Source organism: Neolamprologus brichardi, chromosome 3 (assembly GCF_056152115.1).
Source record: "Neolamprologus brichardi isolate AB-2024 chromosome 3, ASM5615211v1, whole genome shotgun sequence".
Classification (NCBI taxonomy): domain Eukaryota; kingdom Metazoa; phylum Chordata; class Actinopteri; order Cichliformes; family Cichlidae; genus Neolamprologus; species Neolamprologus brichardi.
Genome location: NC_142106.1, coordinates 17,661,791 through 17,678,722, shown reverse-complemented (window position 1 = coordinate 17,678,722; position 16,932 = coordinate 17,661,791). Strand labels below are relative to the sequence as shown.

Sequence of the window (16,932 nt, the reverse complement as noted above, 5' to 3'; positions counted from 1 at the left end):
CTACCCCAACATGTTTTATTTTACAGAAAGTATTAGTTGTCTTAATACATTTAATCTGTTGGGTAGTTATGCAAATAATTTAAATGTAATGTTTACTTTTTAGCACTCGTATATTTGCACAAGTAATGAACTGTTATATGTTGATATCAGTATAATGGAGATGTAAATGTTGATCTCTTGCACAAAAAGATGAGTAAACATGCCTTCATACTGACTGTAGCTCAAATCTGATTTAACTTATACATGTTGGTGTGAAAACAAACTGTTTCTGCAGGGTTGTTGCTGCTGATTGCAGATGTGCAGAAAAGTTATTCTAAGATCTCTTGTAAGTAGTATTTGTCCTTTATATTCTTATCATGTTTTCCAACCCCTCTGTCTAAATCCTTGTTTTCCACCACTCACCATGAATTAGCATGGGAATTACTTCTTGAATCTCTGGGAACTCAGTCGTTGTTTTATTGCATTGTTCTTCTTTCTCAGATTCACCTTTTTCTATCATTCCATCCAGACTGCAGCTCTTTGAATATGAGTCAGTCTCTTTTACCTGTGAAGGGTTTAACATTTCAGCAGGATGGAAAGTGAGGAACACTCAGCAAATCTTTTCAAAATGTTCCAATAGCACTGTGATGAAGACTTGTGGGATCAAATATGCTCTTGCTTCAGATAGTGGAAAATACTGGTGTGAGAGTGGAGCAGAGAGAAGCAACGCTGTCAGTATCACTGTTTCAGGTATGTTATTATCAGAATTAAAATCTGAAACGTGAAGGTTATAATGACTAAACCATTGTACATTTGTAACATTTCTAAATTTCTTTGCATTTTCAGCTGGTGCTGTGATACTGGAGAGTCCTGTCCATCCGGTGATGGAGGGAGATGCTGTTATTCTGCACTGTAGAAAGAAGGCAGACAAACAAGACTCAAATTTCACAGCTGATTTCTACAAAGATAGCTTCCTCATGGGTACCAGCTATGATGGAAAGTTAGAAATCCAAAATGTGTCAAAGTCTCATGAAGGATTTTATAAATGCAAAATACAGGGAGTTGGAGAATCACCAGAGAGCTGTCTGGCTATCAGAAAGAAATACAATGCAGAGGATGGTATGTAACATTTTTGTTGTTTTTTTGTTATAGTAATCCTGAGTCAGTAAATTCCAGCAATACTGACCAGCATAGACTTAAATTTAATAAAAAAGCCAGATAGTTGTTAAAAATTTAAAGTTAAGACAGCTTAAAGGGCTTATTTGGCAGATGTGAATGTTTCAGCAGTGCTGCCTGAACTTTGGAATTGAAACTAATTGCATATATCAATTATTAATGCACACCCTTGCCTGGCAGGCAGAGCAGGACTTTATTTTGACCGAGACACCATGCTGCCAACCACATGCAAAGACAAGTCTTGAAAGGAAGTGGGGCAGAAATTCCATATAAAGACACCAAGTTTAGTGGTACAGGCCAGGTACATAGAGAGTTGAGGGAGCCTGATTTAAATGCAAGCATGTCAGAGAAATTTAAGAAACTAGCAAAAACATAAAATGAGGAGCATCTGGCTGCAAAGCTGAGTGCACTGAGTTGAATAAAGTAATACCTGTTTTTTTTTTTTCTCCAGCCATTTTTCATTATTGAGGACAAAAGGCTTATTATTATTTCCTTATTGTGTAGAAAAAACAGTTATGTAACTCCTTTACCCCGACAGAAAGGGGAGTTTCACTGGTGTGGCCCAGTTAAGTAAAAAGTGGGGTATATGTGGAGCGCAAAGTAAAATGAGTTTGAAACCCTGAATGTATAACCTTAAAATCAATATTTGGCAGTAGAGTTTCTCTGTTTGAAAGGATTATATATATATATAACACCCAGCACGCCCCTGCGGGCGGTTTATCCTTCAAGCTCGGGTCCTCTACCAGAGGCCTGGGAGCTTGAGGGTCCTGCGCAGTATCTTAGCTGTTCCCAGGACTGCGCTCCTCTGGACAGAGATCTCCGATGTTATTCCCGGGATCTGCTGGAGCCACTCGCCTAGCTTGGGAGTCACCGCACCTAGTGCTCCGATTACCACGTGGACCACCGATACCTTCACCCTCCACATCCTCTCGAGCTCTTCTCTGAGCCGTTGGTATTTCTCCAGCTTCTCGTGTTCCTTCTTCCTGATATTGCTGTCATTCGGAACCGCTATATTGATCACTACGGCCGTCTTCTTCTGTTTGTCTACTACCACTATGTCCGGTTGGTTAGCCACCACCATTTTGTCCGTCTGTATCTGGAAGTCCCACAGGATCTTAGCTCGGTCATTCTCCACCACCCTTGGGGGCATTTCCCATTTTGACCTCGGGACTTCCAGGTTATACTCGGCACAGATGTTCCTGTACACTATGCCGGCCACTTGGTTATGGCGTTCCATGTATGCCTTGCCTGCTAGCATCTTGCACCCTGCTGTTATGTCCTGGATTGTCTCTGGGGCATCTTTACACAGCCTGCACCTGGGGTCTTGCCTGGTGTGATAGACCCCAGCCTCTATGGATCTTGTACTCAGAGCTTGTTCTTGTGCTGCCATGATTAGTGCCTCTGTGCTATCTTTCAGTCCAGCCACTGGTTGGATTTCTGGATATCAGCCACCTCCTCTATCTGCCGGTGGTACATACCGTGCAGGGGCCTGTCCCTCCATGATGGTTCCTCGTCTCCCTCCTCTTTCTTGGGTTTCTGCTGCCTGAGGTATTCACTGAGCACGCTGTCAGTTGGGGCCATCTTCGTGATGTATTCTTGGATGTTCGTTGTCTCATCCTGGACTGTGGTGCTGACACTCACCAGTCCCCGACCCCCTTCCTTCCGCTTAGCGTACAGCCTCAGGGTGCTGGACTTGGGGTGAAACCCTCCATGCATGGTAAGGAGCTTTCTTGTCTTTATGTCAGTGGCTTCTATCTCCTCCTTTGGCCAGCCTATTACCCCAGCAGGGTACCTGATCACAGGCAGGGCGTACGTGTTGATGGCCCGGATCTTGTTCTTACCGTTCAACTGACTCCTCAGGACTTGCCTGACCCTCTGCAGGTACTTGGTGGTTGCAGCTTTCCTAGCGGCCTCTTCATGGTTCCCATTCGCCTGCGGGATCCCCAGGTACTTGTAACTGTCCTCTATGTCTGCAATGTTGCCTTCTGGTAGTTCAATCCCCTCAGTTCTGACTACCTTCCCTCTCTTTGTTACCATCTGACTACACTTCTCCAGCCCGAACGACATTCCAATGTCATTGCTGTATAGCCTGGTAGTGTGGATCAGTGAATCGATGTCTCGTTCACTCTTGGCATACAGCTTGATGTCATCCATGTACAGGAGGTGGCTGACAACTGCTCCGTTCCGTAGTCGGTATCCGTAGCCGGTATCCGTAGCCAGTCTTGTTAATGATCTCACTGAGGGGGTTAAGGCCCATGCAGAACAGCAGTGGGGACAGAGCATCTCCTTGGTAGATCCCGCACTTGATGGTGACTTGTGCTATGGGCTTGGAGTTGGCCTCTAGTGTTGTACGCCACATCCCCATTGAGTTCCTGATGAAGGCTCTTAGGGTCCCATTGATCTTGTACAATTCTAGGCATTCCAGTATCCAGCTGTGGGGCATTGAGTCATAGGCCTTCTTGTAATCAATCCAGGCAGTGCACAGGTTGGTTAGTCTGGTCTTGCAGTCTCGGCTGACTGTTCTGTCTACCAGTAGCTGGTGTTTTGCGCCTCTGGTATTCTTGCCAATTCCTTTCTGTGTCCCGCTCATGTATTGACCCATGTGCCTGTTCATCTTAGCCGATATGATGCCTGACAGGAGCTTCCATGTAGTACTGAGGCAGGTTATTGGTCGGTAGTTGGAGGGGACTGGTCCCTTCTTGGGGTCCTTGGGGATCAGGACCGTCCGACCTTCGGTTAGCCATTCCGGGTGTCTCTCATCAACTATCAGCTGGTTCATATATATCCTGCACTCCAGACGCTCGTGGAGTGCAGGATATATATATATATATATTATAGTATTGATGAGAAAATGTGCACTGAACAATCACAGTCATTGTGGATGTGTTGACACAATATGTAGCCACATTTCTAAAGAACTGTCAAGTTTTGTAGTAAGTTACAGTTTAGGATTTCAGAAGGGTTTGTGGTTATGGCATACCTATGATGTTGTTCTAACAGACACATATTCATTATTTTGCTGTAACGAAACAAATTTCCCACCTGTGGGACTAATAAAGGTAATCTTATCTTATATATTATAATACAGTTATGTGGGTTCAAATTATTTTTTGTCAGTTGAAGGCGGAGCTGTGACCCTTAAGAATTCTGCTGATTCAGCGACTGAAGGTAAAGCTTTTAGGCTTTACTATCTTTATTAACTTTAGGCTATACTTTCTTTATTAACTTCATATCTGATATATTCTTTATAGGCAAGTTGGTCAATGCATGCATGTTGCAATGCATGAAAATACAGGAGGCCTCACATTTACATCTACAATGTTTTTTTCATATTTATCATCAAAGTTCCAATCCAATCCAACTTTATTTATATAGCACAAACAACACAGTTGACCAAAGTGTTTTCCAATAATAAAACCATACATTAAGCAGACAAAGAAAAACATAAAGAACAATAAAAGGCAATTTGACTTGCCACAGAGAAGAAAGACTAGTGTTGATGAACAGGACTTTTTTCCACCTCCACGATTGGATCAGTCACTGCAAAGTGCTCAGATCCTGTGATTGCAATACAAGCCCATAATTGCACCCCTCTATCTCAGTGCATGACAGCTGTTAAATGTGTTTGTTTTTGCCAACTCCAGTGTTGTGCATTATTGCAAGATACTTTCACTTTGGTCTTTCCACATGTTTTCTGGATTCCTTAGGTGCAATTTTACACAGCTAATCTATACTGCCATATACTTTTTAGACCGAAGAGGCTTTCTTCTGGCAACCCTTTCAAACAAGCCATAATTTTTCTAATTGCATTCTCGTGATCTTTAAGATTTAACATGCTAACTGAGGCCTGTAGTCTTTGAGATGTAGTTATTGGAATTTCTCTGACCATTACAAGGTCTGACCTTGGGGTGAATTTGCTCAGATGTTCACTCACAGGAAGATAATGGCATTGTATTAATATACATCTGAATGCTCTAGATTAACACACAATCAAAACTCCTTTTATAGAGTTGGCTACAGAGATCAACTAATCAAGGGAATTATCACCTGTCTGCTACTTACCTTATAATTCCTATGAAAGCAGTGACTGCGTACTTAGTTTTTCACAGGATTGCATAGTCTTCTCAATTGTTTTCTTTTTCCTTTGTAATATATGTATAGTTTATTGTAACAGTATTGTAAACATTAGTCAAATAGTTTGCTTTCCTGTTCTTGTCCAGTTTTCTAGCAGATCTATAATAACTTAAACCCCATCTGTAAAGAACGTCTTTGTTTCTGCATTTCCAGTATTAGCTGTATTTCCACTATCTCATGAAGAAATTCCTTCATCACACGTTTACTACACCCTGCTGTGGGTTGTTCTCACTGCTGTGTTGGCGCTGCAGTTTCTGGTGTTGGGACTTCTTTACTGGAAGATGAAGCTAGGTATAAAATGTTATGATTTATTTTTTAAACATATATGTAAAATACACAACATGTTGATAATGAAAATTCTCTTTAATGTTTTAGTGTTATTAAAGATCAAAATGAATGATCAAAACAAAGGGCAGTGTGGTGTTGCCCAGAATCTGAAGAGAGGTAGGGTCTGAGCCACTTTTTTTCCTCTTACTATTTTCATTATACATGTATACAGATACAAACATACACACATACATATATATTTAAAATCAATGGAAGTATGTGATGTAATGTTGGTATAAGCCAGTGGTATACATGTATACAGATACAAACATACACACATACATATATATTTAAAATCAATGGAAGTATGTGATGTAATGTTGGTATAAGCCAGTGGTTCCCAAAGTGTGGGGCACACCCCCTGGAGCACATTCTGGGCTGTCCAAATCACTGACAAACAGTATCCGACATTCTTGATTTTTATTTCAAACACTTCTTATAATGAAATTTTAGCAATGTTAGCTCTTTATACAGTAAAGGTACAGTGGGATACAGATAATATCAGGCAGAAACCGGATGCAATTTGTTCCCCTGCTTCAAGTCACTCAAGATTTTCTTGTAAAACAAGGGAGGCCTAGCAAAAAATCTTTGGGAAACAATGGTATAAGACATTATAGAAATATGCGAAAATGTACATGGAGCTTTCTTACATATTGAAAATCAAGTGGGGGGGAATTGGGAAATTTAAATATATTAAAACACTTAAAAAGTCCTTTTACCTTACCAAGGCACTATCTGTAATGACACAGAGAGCCTCCTTGCATGTCTTCATCCTTAAGAACACTTTACCTCCCTACCACACATCATTTACCAGCTTATCCATGAGGGCCCCGGATTACCAAAACTTAGCAGTTGTCAAAAACTATTGTTGGATTGTTGAGATTCAGTTTTAATTTTCTCTTCTATGCACACCTACATATCATATCACACATGACATAACATCACTGTAATATGGTCAGTAATTGCGTTGAGTGAGATAATTTGTAAATAAGAAGTAGTTGTTACAAGAAATGCTTTATAGCTGTTCTGCGTGTTCACATCATCTCTGGCATTTTCTTTTAGACACTGAAACTGCCGCTGATAATTTGAGCCTCGAGACAAACAAAGTCACAAACCCACAGACACAAAAAGGTAAGATGAGCTCTGTGAACGTGTTAGCCTGCAGTCTGAGGCTGCTGCTTGCGATATTTATACCTAAATAGAAATTTGCTGTTAAACCAAAATTGACATGTGGTAACAGCTAGATGATAAGTTAACTCTTAAAATGCTACTCTAGAATATATAATGTGTATATGCTACAATATATGTTCTGTTAGTTTCTTTTCCAGATAAAGATGAACCCTCGTTTCACACATTACACTCTACTTTCATTGACAACAATACTCTGCAGCCTATATATGGTGACTATTCATATTTTAATTCTTTACTACATTATACTGTATGAAGTATTTTACACACATTTTCTCACACAAGTTTGAAACATAAATTATGTGACTGTTATTAGGTGACTGTTATGAGAAATTGGCAAATACAATTCCTGTTGCTTCAGACAAACTATTTACCTGCAAGCAGTGTTGGGACTAACGCGTTATTAAGTAACGCGTTACAGTAACTACGTTATTATTGTGGTAACGAGCACGGTAACTAGTTATTATGCCAAAATCAGGAACGCGTTAGTCGTTACTGGGATTTAGATAGGGTCGTTACTCGTTACTTCGTGTGGTGGCTATCGCGGAGCTTCCACAGATTCAATAACATTAGCAAGTGGTGGAGGCCAGCAGGTGGAAGAGAAGGAAAAGAGACCCAAGGCGGCCGCCGGTGTTGTGCCAAAAAATGATTGTCTGCCAAAAACTGATTTCCGGTATTTGCCAAAAACTGATTGCTTGTATTTAAACTGCTATAAGTAACTTGTTGGGCTATAATATATGAAACATATGTCAAATGCATCGCTTATGGATGACATAAAGTCATCTTGAGCCACAAACAACATTCGTGTAACAAGGTAGAAGCCGCAATCATTTTTTGGCAGTGACTTTTATATAACCTTTATTTATGCAGTTAAAAAAAATCTCATTAACATTAAAAATGTCTTTTGTAAGGGCCAAGAGGACAGCAGAAATGGCAGCAAATATTACAATAGTTCTGTAAAAATATTTTAAGTGGGGATAAAGGACTGGTTATAATGTAAGTACAATAACACAGAGTTGTAAAGATACTTGAAAAACTGATATTTTTTTTAATTCTCTATATAACCCCTTTGTAAACCCTGCTCACCGAAGTGTATTTACGAACATACGTAAAGATATTACACAGAAAAAATACACAGAAACATTGGAAATCAGTTTTTGGCAGACAATCACTTTTTGGCACAACACCGGTCCAAGTGTGAACTGAACTTCAGGTAAGAAGTTATGACCTGCAGTCTATCTGGGTCAGATATAAACCAAGTTTAGGTGGAGTTTATTTTCGTTATTCTGACTTTTTCCGTACTGCGTACTAGCTAGCATGACGGAGTTTCTATACAGCTGGGTGGGTGCTATGAAGTTAACGATGTTAAACTTTATTTTGTTCATAAGTTATTAGAGTTGCCAACCGTCCCGTCTGGTATTCAGAGAAAATATTACTCATTTCTTATTGAGGTGAAAAGGAACAGTTTGTCCCGTAATTCGGCTACATTGAAAAAGGCACAAAGCTGGAGTTATTCTGTGTCTTTGCGGCACAGCTGCCTCTTCTTCTTTCATTCTCCCCCCTCCCTCTCCCGTTTCTACTTCAATCATGAAAACTGATCAATGATCAGCTGATCGGCTCTCTTGTTTGTTTATCGCCCACTTTGCGTCAGAAAGAGGAAACCAGCCGATGTCACGTTAAACAACAGCAGCACGTTTAAGCTTGATCAGCTGTTGTTAGAATTGATTTAATATTAATTCCTAGTATCAGCTGATGTTTGCTGGAGCCACAGCTGCAAAAAAGCTGCTGGTCATGATGTCGGTTTGTTTATCTGGTGAGAGGGAAACATGAAACCAGGAGATGTCCTTACTGAATCATCAGAGCTGAACAGGTGATGGAGAAACAGGTTTACCTTTTAGGTGACATAAATGAGTTGAAGGGAAGTTATGAACTGTTTCTGAGAGACAGATAACCCCAGGATCCTTTTTAGGTAGCTGACAGCTGGTAACTGTGCAGGAGCGGATCTAGCAAAGTTTTGCCAGGGGCGCCAGGTAGGGCATTAACAGGGAGAGGTGGGCACAAAGAAATACTTTTCTTTCTTATTCTCATTTAAAATGTCTAGCTTTTAAAAAATAATTATCTGAATCTTACAACAAACGATTGATGCATATATACCATCAAAACAGTGAACATCACTGTCACAACAGCGTTTGTTTTCATTCAAAAGCTTTATGATTTTTCCTATAATGGCTGGTCTTTAGTCAAAATGCCCGGGCCGATTTTTTTGTCCCCGTCCAGCTCTGTATGCAGCTCATCTGCAGTGTGGTGTTACCTACATCTTCCTATTCAGAAGGCAGAATTTCCGAGTTCTGAGTACAATCAAAGCACCACGACTGCAGTTTTTTGTGTTGGATTAAAAGGCGCACATGACGCTGTGACGTAGGCTAGAATCATGGCAGCAGTCAATGACGGTCCAGGCGTGCGATTTCTCTCGTGGAAATATGTATTATCTTTTCCTTTCTATTGGTAGGTGGCACAGTGCACTTGTGGCAAAGTTATGGAAGCAACGCATTAACAAGCGAATTCTGAGTAAAACCAAAGTTACTTTCCCTAGTAACTAGTTACTTTGAAAGTAACGAGTAACTTGAAGTAACTGAGTTACTTTTGATAGAAGTAACTAGTAATGTAACTAAGTTACTATTTTAAAGTAACTTACCCAACACTGCCTGCAAGCAACATCAACCTGCTTAAAAGCCTGTTTTTCACTTTTGTTCAGTGTTGGTTTCACTTGTCCTGATTTTTACATTTTTGCTTTTCAACCCTATATGAGCAGCACCTTGGCTTGTAGTTAGTGCTTCTGCCTCAGTGCAGGAGGATGTGCACCTTGATATCCACTTTATGCAGCTATGTAAAACAAATCCTACACTAATGCTGCATAAACTCCACAACAGTTTTCCTGATTAAGCCAAAACTTTATATATGAATATGCGTTTTAAAAATAGAATCTGGATTTTAGTGTAGAGATTGAAAAAATAACTTACTCTAATACTTAGCCTCGATAATAAAAAACTCAAGCGTTAAGCATCATATCAATGCTTAGCACAAAGAACATATTGTAGAGGTTTAAGTACCACAAGCCCTTTCCCATTAGAAATAAAAATGTTAAAAAAAAGACATCGGTGCGTTGGTGGTTCTTTGTGTCCGGGGGTGGGCGTCCGGGTGCACACCGGCTCACTCCTTGGCGGCTGCTTATCGGGGCCTGGAGCCTGGGGCTCGCTTGGGCCACTTCGGAGGTGGGGTGCCCCCGGCCTCTCGGCCTGGGGCTCGGTCACTCAGGCACAGCTGGCTGCCGGCGGAGCTCACGGGCACGTCGCTGCAACCCCCCCTGGCTTCTGCTCCGTGGCTGCTGGGTGACCCTTCATCTGGGACTCTCCTCAGCTCTTTCTGGGACAGTGGCACGGCTGCCCCTCTGTTGGTCTTCCTTGGTCTTTTGTGTTCTGGGGGCCTCTGGATGTCTGGGGTTTTGATCTCCTCCATACCTGCTTCATGCCCTGGAGGACGGGGCAGTGGCCCCCCCACACCCTCTAGCAGATCATTACATGAGGGAACCTTTTAAGAAAACAAGCGCGTCCATGCTCACAGGTGTACACACGGGTGATCACACACACAAACTACACCCTTTTTGGCTCCTACCTCAATGCACACTGTGCTGTCGATCTTACGTGCTGCACAATAATGTTTAATATTTAGTATTTACTGTCATATTCCCATATATCATTGTGATGTTGTTTATTGTATTACTCTCGTTTTCTTCTGCTTGTTTTCTTTTTTCTTTCTCAACAGGTGATCCAGGTGATCGATACATGTATTTTTTTTTTTTTTTTTTTTTTTTTTTTTTTTTTTTTTTTGCTTATTCTGTTTTTTGCCCTTCTCCCCCGTCCCTCTTCTCAACTGTTTTTCTTTCCCTCTTTCTTTCTCCCTTTTCTTTCCCCCAGTCAAGTCTGTCCCGTATTCAGCAAGTGAAAATAAAATAAAGAATAAAAAAAAAAAAAAAAAAAAAAAAAAAAAAAAAGAAATAAAAATGTTTCCATTGTCAACTACCAGTGACTGAAGTAAGCCTGTTCCCGTCAGGGAAGGGGGAAAAAACATGGTTCAAAAGTCTAAGGGGCTTGGAAAGAAAGGTGTTTCTTTAAGTTACTTGAAGACATTTCTGACACCCGTTTCCACACCTTGGCTCATGTGATTAGGCAGAGCATCACTAGGGGGTCATGACCCTCTTAGGGACACTCCAAATAGGGCTTAAACATCTGGGACTCTCCACTAATTGCTATCAGAACTGGAGAAGCTTCTTGGATGAGAGATGAAACGTCTTCAACAAACTTGAAGTAGTCCAGATGCTTTTCTTTCTTTTCTTTCCAAGCTTAGGCTACAATGACCTGGATGACTGAGAACCTTCACAAACATGGTTCAAATGTTAAAAGTGTATATAAAAATGTATGCATGTTCTAAATAATAGGAATCAAATATCAGTTTTATCCTACGTTTTGTAACATAATTTCAGTTTTTTAAATATTATATATACAAAGGTTTGTAATTTTGGTTATTTCCATAGATTCCGTAGATTCAGGAGAATGCAGCTTCATGGTGCAAGTTACTCTGGCAGATCCAGCTTTAACCCCTCAGGAATGCCAATATTCTGCAAATAAGTGGTGAAGTATGGGATTCTTTTGATATTTTGGCTGTTGTTTCTTTTTTAGTCCATTTCATGATTGTAAACCCAAAGAAGTCAGCAGAACTGATTAAGGCAAACAATTTCCTTTTTTTTTTTCTAAATTGATGAAAATGATGTGGTTCTGTTGGCTTCATCGTGTGCTAGCTTACAGCTTAGTATGGAATGGTTTTGCAGGCAAGTGTGAAGTGGTGGGAATGAGAATCAGCACCTCCAAATCTGAGGCCATGGTCCTCAGCCGGAAGAGGGTGGATTGCCCACTCTGGGTTAGGGATGAGTTCTTGCCCCAAGTGGAGGAGTTTAAGTATCTCTGGGTCTTGTTCACAAGTGATGAGAGAAGGGAGCAGGACATCGACAGAGGGATTGGTGCAGTGGCTGCAGTGATACAGACGCTGTACCGGTCTGTTGTGGTGAAAACAGAGCTGAGTGTTAAAGCAAAGCTCTCAGTTTACCAGTCGATCTACATCTCTACCCTCACCTGTGGGTTTTGACCGAAAGAATGAGATCACGGATATAAATGGCAGAAATGAGCTTCCTCTGAAGGGTGGCTAGATTCTCTCTCAGAGATAGGGTGAGTAGTTCAGCCATCCGACAGGGGCTCAGAGTAGAGCCGCTGCTCCTTCACATCGAAAGGAGCCAATTGAGGTGGTTCGGGCATATCCCACCAGGTGGAGGCCCCGGGGCAAACCCAGGACACACTGGAGAGATTATATCTCTCGGCTGGCCTGGGAATGCCTTGGTGTTCCTCCGGATAAGATGAAGGAGATGCCTGGGGAGAAGGAGGTCTGGGCTTCTCTGCTTAGGCTGCTTAAGTGGAAGAAGATCGATGGATAGATGGAGACAAATGTTGAAGGCTGTCAGCACTTCAGCATTTTAATTACATTTGACAATGTACCATCTGACTAAAAAACAGAAATTTTCATAATTAAATTTAAAAATATTCAGTAAATTGTACTTAAAGTTTTCATTGATATCCCCCATTTAAAGTTGACACAACTTAAAATGAATGAGTACAACAGAGTCACTTTTTTAGTATAGCAAAAATCAATGTTGCAATCATTTTTAAATAAACATCAAATTTGAAAAACTGAACAACATGTCATATGAAACGCCAAGCAAAAAAAAGTACTACTAAATTTAACAGCTTAAGTGCATTTCTTTCAGTTCAACAGTATTTTCTTGGCCTCTGCTAGTAACACACTATGCTGTTAATATTCAAATAATAAACTGATTATATGAACAAATAAATATTTTAAAAAATATATTAAATGCAAAGACAACATGTACTTTTAAATATCTGAATGGCATATTTGATGGATTATACTGTCAAACTCCAAAGTGAAATAAAACAAAAAGCAAAGAACAGATGGGTCAAAAGCATATTTGGAAGTAATTTGTCACATGAATCATGTCTTTGTCACCACCTACTGGTAGGAAACATAGTTGTTGAACACATGAATTTTGTACAACAAAACATGACTTAGTTCTGTTTTTGCTCTGGTTATTAAAAATACCAATCCTCTTTTCTCCCTCTTTACAGATCAGTGAAAGGAGTGTCAGCTCAATCAAGGAGACTGTGCAACCCATTTACTGTGCTGTTTCATTTGCTAAGATTGGGTCACATTTCTTAAATATTCATCTCGGGTTGCCTTTTCAGTCTGTGTATATTTGGAATAAGACGAGTTGAGTTAAATGTGAGTGAAATTTAAAAGAAATGCTTTACAACATATTTTTTAGCTTGGTTGTGTTATTGTCATGGTCCCTGCGGAGGCATAGAGTTTTGTGTGCGAGGGATACCCTGTGAGGAGTGAGGGGAGCGCAGCGTGTGTGGACATTTTGTATTTCCCTGACCCTGTGGATCCCTGGAACCCTTTTCCCCCCACGTATATATATGTATATATGGTGTGGATTAATAAAGCACTGTTGTGCGCCTGAGTCCGTCCTGCCTACCTTGACAGTTATAGTGAAAATATTGTGTTGTAATGCAAACAAATGAAATTCAAAAAAACGATGCAATAATTAATTATCATGTAGCCACAAGACTTCGTTTGATGTAATATAAATAAATGTGGAATCACTTAACAAATTTGTTGTCAGGATTTCTCATTTGTCATGATTTAATGTTGCAGTCTTTGCTTTGTTTCATGATTTCTACAAAAGAAAATTAAAATTAATTAACTTCTAAATTTCATTTCCAGATAGAAATTCTGTTTACATATTAAACCCCGTCTTTCTCTTGTGAAAAGAGATGTAATTAAATGATAATGAGGACATATTTTTTTAAAAAAAACGAATCTGTGAAAACACAGAACAATTATTTATGGCATAATGATAATTTTGTCTTCTTTTCACCATTTATGTGAAGCAATTATATTGCTCCTTTTAGAAAAAAAAGCTACTTGGGCCATGTAGGCTAATTGTGTCTGTTTGGTCATGTTAATGGTCTCAATCTCCTATACTGAACATAGTTACATCCACAATAAAAATCAAACAGTAGATTTTTTTGACTAACTGAAGTTAGATTTTCTGTTTCTCAAGTACACAAGCAAAAAATAATAAATTCATAATAAAATATAAAAATACAAGAAAAAATATTAGAAAAAAAATGAACGGCTGTAACTTTAAGAAATACTGGTAGGAGCAGTACTGCCCCTCAGCATCCTAGTGGATGCACCTATTGTGTTTCCAGTTCCATTTCACCAGGACTGGAACTCATCTGAGATTTTTAGTACATGCACCTATGATATGAATTTGTCTTTTTGTTCTCAAGATTCTTAGAAAACCTGACCTCTAAACTTGGCCTTGAGGTCAAGGTCATCAGGATTCAAAGTGGTTTAAGACTTTTAGTAGCCAAAAAAAGTTTAAAAAAAAAAGGGTTTAGAACAGTTGTTTGTTTATTTCATAATTAATTTCTGACATGTATATAATATATGTTTAAAAGCCTTTCCTCTCTGGATAATTAGAGGGGAACAGCAACTGTTAGAAATAAGTTTTTAATAAAGTTTCTTTTCAATATTGATTGCAGTGTATACTCATAATAGAATTAATATACTCCTCAATAAAAGGATACAAGCATTATGAAGTGTTAACTAAGAGAGACAGAAAGAGTTGAGTGTTGAAGTTAAATTGCTAAACGCTCACAGAACACAATTTCAGATAGGCCAGGCTGCTTAGCCTTGGGTGTATAATAACAGGATGCTCTAGTCAACAATAAATAGAGACTTTATTGTGTCAGTCAAAGCTGACTTTAACATGAAAATAAACATCTCTGGTAACAACTTTAAGAGAGTGTTTTTCTCACACAGGACAAGATCCCTGATTGGAGGTTTATGACCGCTGCCATGCAGAAGGACTTTGAGGAGTACAAATCATGGAGCGCTAAGTCTAAACCAGTTTCTTTATTGCAGTTTTATTTTGTTGTATTTATCCGCGACACCTTAAAGGCCGGTCTTTGAAAATATTGTCAGGCATAAACCGGTCTGTGGTGCAAAAAAGGTTGGGGACCGCTGATCTTATCCATAAGGGTCACCTCTTCACCCTCACATGGAATGTCTGAGGTTGAAGCAGAGAAGTTAGAAGATTAATGATGCCATTGTGGGTTTTTTTTTTTCCATCCAAGAGAGTTTGCTTTCAATCTTCTAATATAAAATAAAACACAATATAAAACACAGCATTTAAAAAAAAACAATTAAAATTTTATTTAAGTAATTGTAATTGTAAGTAATAATGAGTAAATTTGTGGCAATTGGAGCCAGGTGGGCACAATTTTCTCAGTTTTAATTGCTGTCAATGACAAATAAATAACAGATCCTTTATTCTTGTTTATTTGCTAGTGTGGGTTTTTAACTTTTTACCCCCCTAAGAGTGTATAGTTGAACCTTAAAAAAAAAAAAAAAAAAAAAGGAGCCACGTTCTGGATTTCCAAACACGGGTGAAAAAATTTGAAAAAAAAAGAGAGAGAAATTACCAGAATTAGCACAAAACCGTAGTGCATGATAACAGAATGAAAATGCTTCAATTTAAGTTAAAAGGTTACGAGAATAAAATGAGGAAATAAGAAAAAGCTCAGAAATGAGCAGAGCTGCTGTAACAGGCTGCCACACAAGGGGGCGCCGGAAATAACAAGACTGTTAGTGACTCAAACCTACATATGTGCCAAAATAGTCTGCACAGGAAGTATGACATACGTTATGTCTTTCTGTAGACCTGTGATGCTCGGTCAGTCAGGCTAGACAGCATGGAGATGAAAACATTTTTCACCTGTCTGCGTGAGTACTGAGTGTACCTATATTTATTCACCAATAATTCATCAATTAAATAATTTTTTTATTCTTAATATATATAGTTGTCATATATTATACATAAAAAAATGTATCAAAGAAGAATTGTTAGAGATTAAATGTTTACAACATGGGCAATAACTTTCTTTGTGCCTGGAATTATTTAAATTTCATAAAATGGGCTTAAAAAGTGTTTCTTTGGGCCATAATATACATGATAGTACAACAATATTACTATGTTAACACATATCTTTGGATCCAAGCATCAACAGCATGACTGATGTACTGCTCTCTTTTTCCTCCAGTCCTGAACATGTTCTTGCTTTTGACTGCACACTGTTCTCACAGTTACGCTTCAAAAACTGGTGAGAAGTTAAGTTTTACAAAAACAGATGCATATTTGAATTTTGCTGAACTACTTTGCAAGGCTAGTTATTTCTTACTGCTCTAAAGCCACAGTCAAACCCCCTATCATAGCTGAATATCTTTTATTATCACATGGTTAAAAATTAATTAAAATTTTCAAATAAAATAAATTTAGTTTATGGACATGTATTTTTTTTTTAAAATTCCAAATCATTTAATCATTAAAGTTTCTCAATAAAAAATGGGATCCACTGTTCAAAGTGTTTTAACACAAAATATATGTGTATGGTATGTATATATGCAACATGTATTCATGTATTCAATGTTTTGTGTACCCATAAAAAAGTGTCACTAAGTTCTTAAACTTAGGCCTTTCATCTGAAACGGGTAGTTCAAGAATGACTGTTGTTCAAGTGAAACTGCTAATTAGACATTTTATATCAGTAAGTGTATTGAGTGATCAAAAAAATGATGACATAAAAAAATAAAAAAATTTATAACCATATAAGAATTGTGGATAATTAAATAAAAACCTTAATTTCATATGCTCTTTTTTTCCTTTTTTCAGATCCAGATATTCTCACTGTCTTTCCAACCAGACTGCAGTTCTTTGAGTATGAGTCCATCTCTTTTAGCTGTGATGGTTTAAATCACCAGGCTAAATGGAGAGGGATAAGAAATATTGAAGATTTCATTCCAACATGTACAAATTACACAGTGATGCCAACAGTGAACTGCACCATAAATAATGCTTTTGAAACTGACACTGGAAAA

The 16,932-nt window shown here is 38.8% G+C and overlaps 1 protein-coding gene across 1 annotated transcript; it reads left to right on the top strand.

Annotated features, from left to right (window-relative positions):
- The first annotated feature begins 571 nt into the window (after positions 1 to 571).
- On the top strand, positions 572 to 11,496 carry LOC148103693 (uncharacterized). The gene is made up of 9 exons (XM_087839190.1): positions 572 to 578; positions 664 to 729; positions 826 to 1,098; positions 4,273 to 4,323; positions 5,443 to 5,580; positions 5,665 to 5,733; positions 6,679 to 6,747; positions 6,933 to 7,016; positions 11,396 to 11,496. The coding sequence occupies exons 1-9, from the start codon at positions 572 to 574 to the stop codon at positions 11,494 to 11,496; spliced, it is 858 nt and encodes a 285-aa protein (XP_087695316.1).
- The last annotated feature ends 5,436 nt before the right edge of the window (positions 11,497 to 16,932 follow it).

What these genes read in the sequence shown, in the direction of transcription:
- LOC148103693 (XM_087839190.1), top strand. An exon ending in TGTCAGTATCACTGTTTCAG is followed by an intron (nt 730 to 825) that starts GTATGTTATTAT and finishes TTGCATTTTCAG; the next exon opens with CTGGTGCTGTGATACTGGAG. An exon ending in TACTCTGCAGCCTATATATG is followed by an intron (nt 7,017 to 11,395) that starts GTGACTATTCAT and finishes TTATTTCCATAG; the next exon opens with ATTCCGTAGATTCAGGAGAA.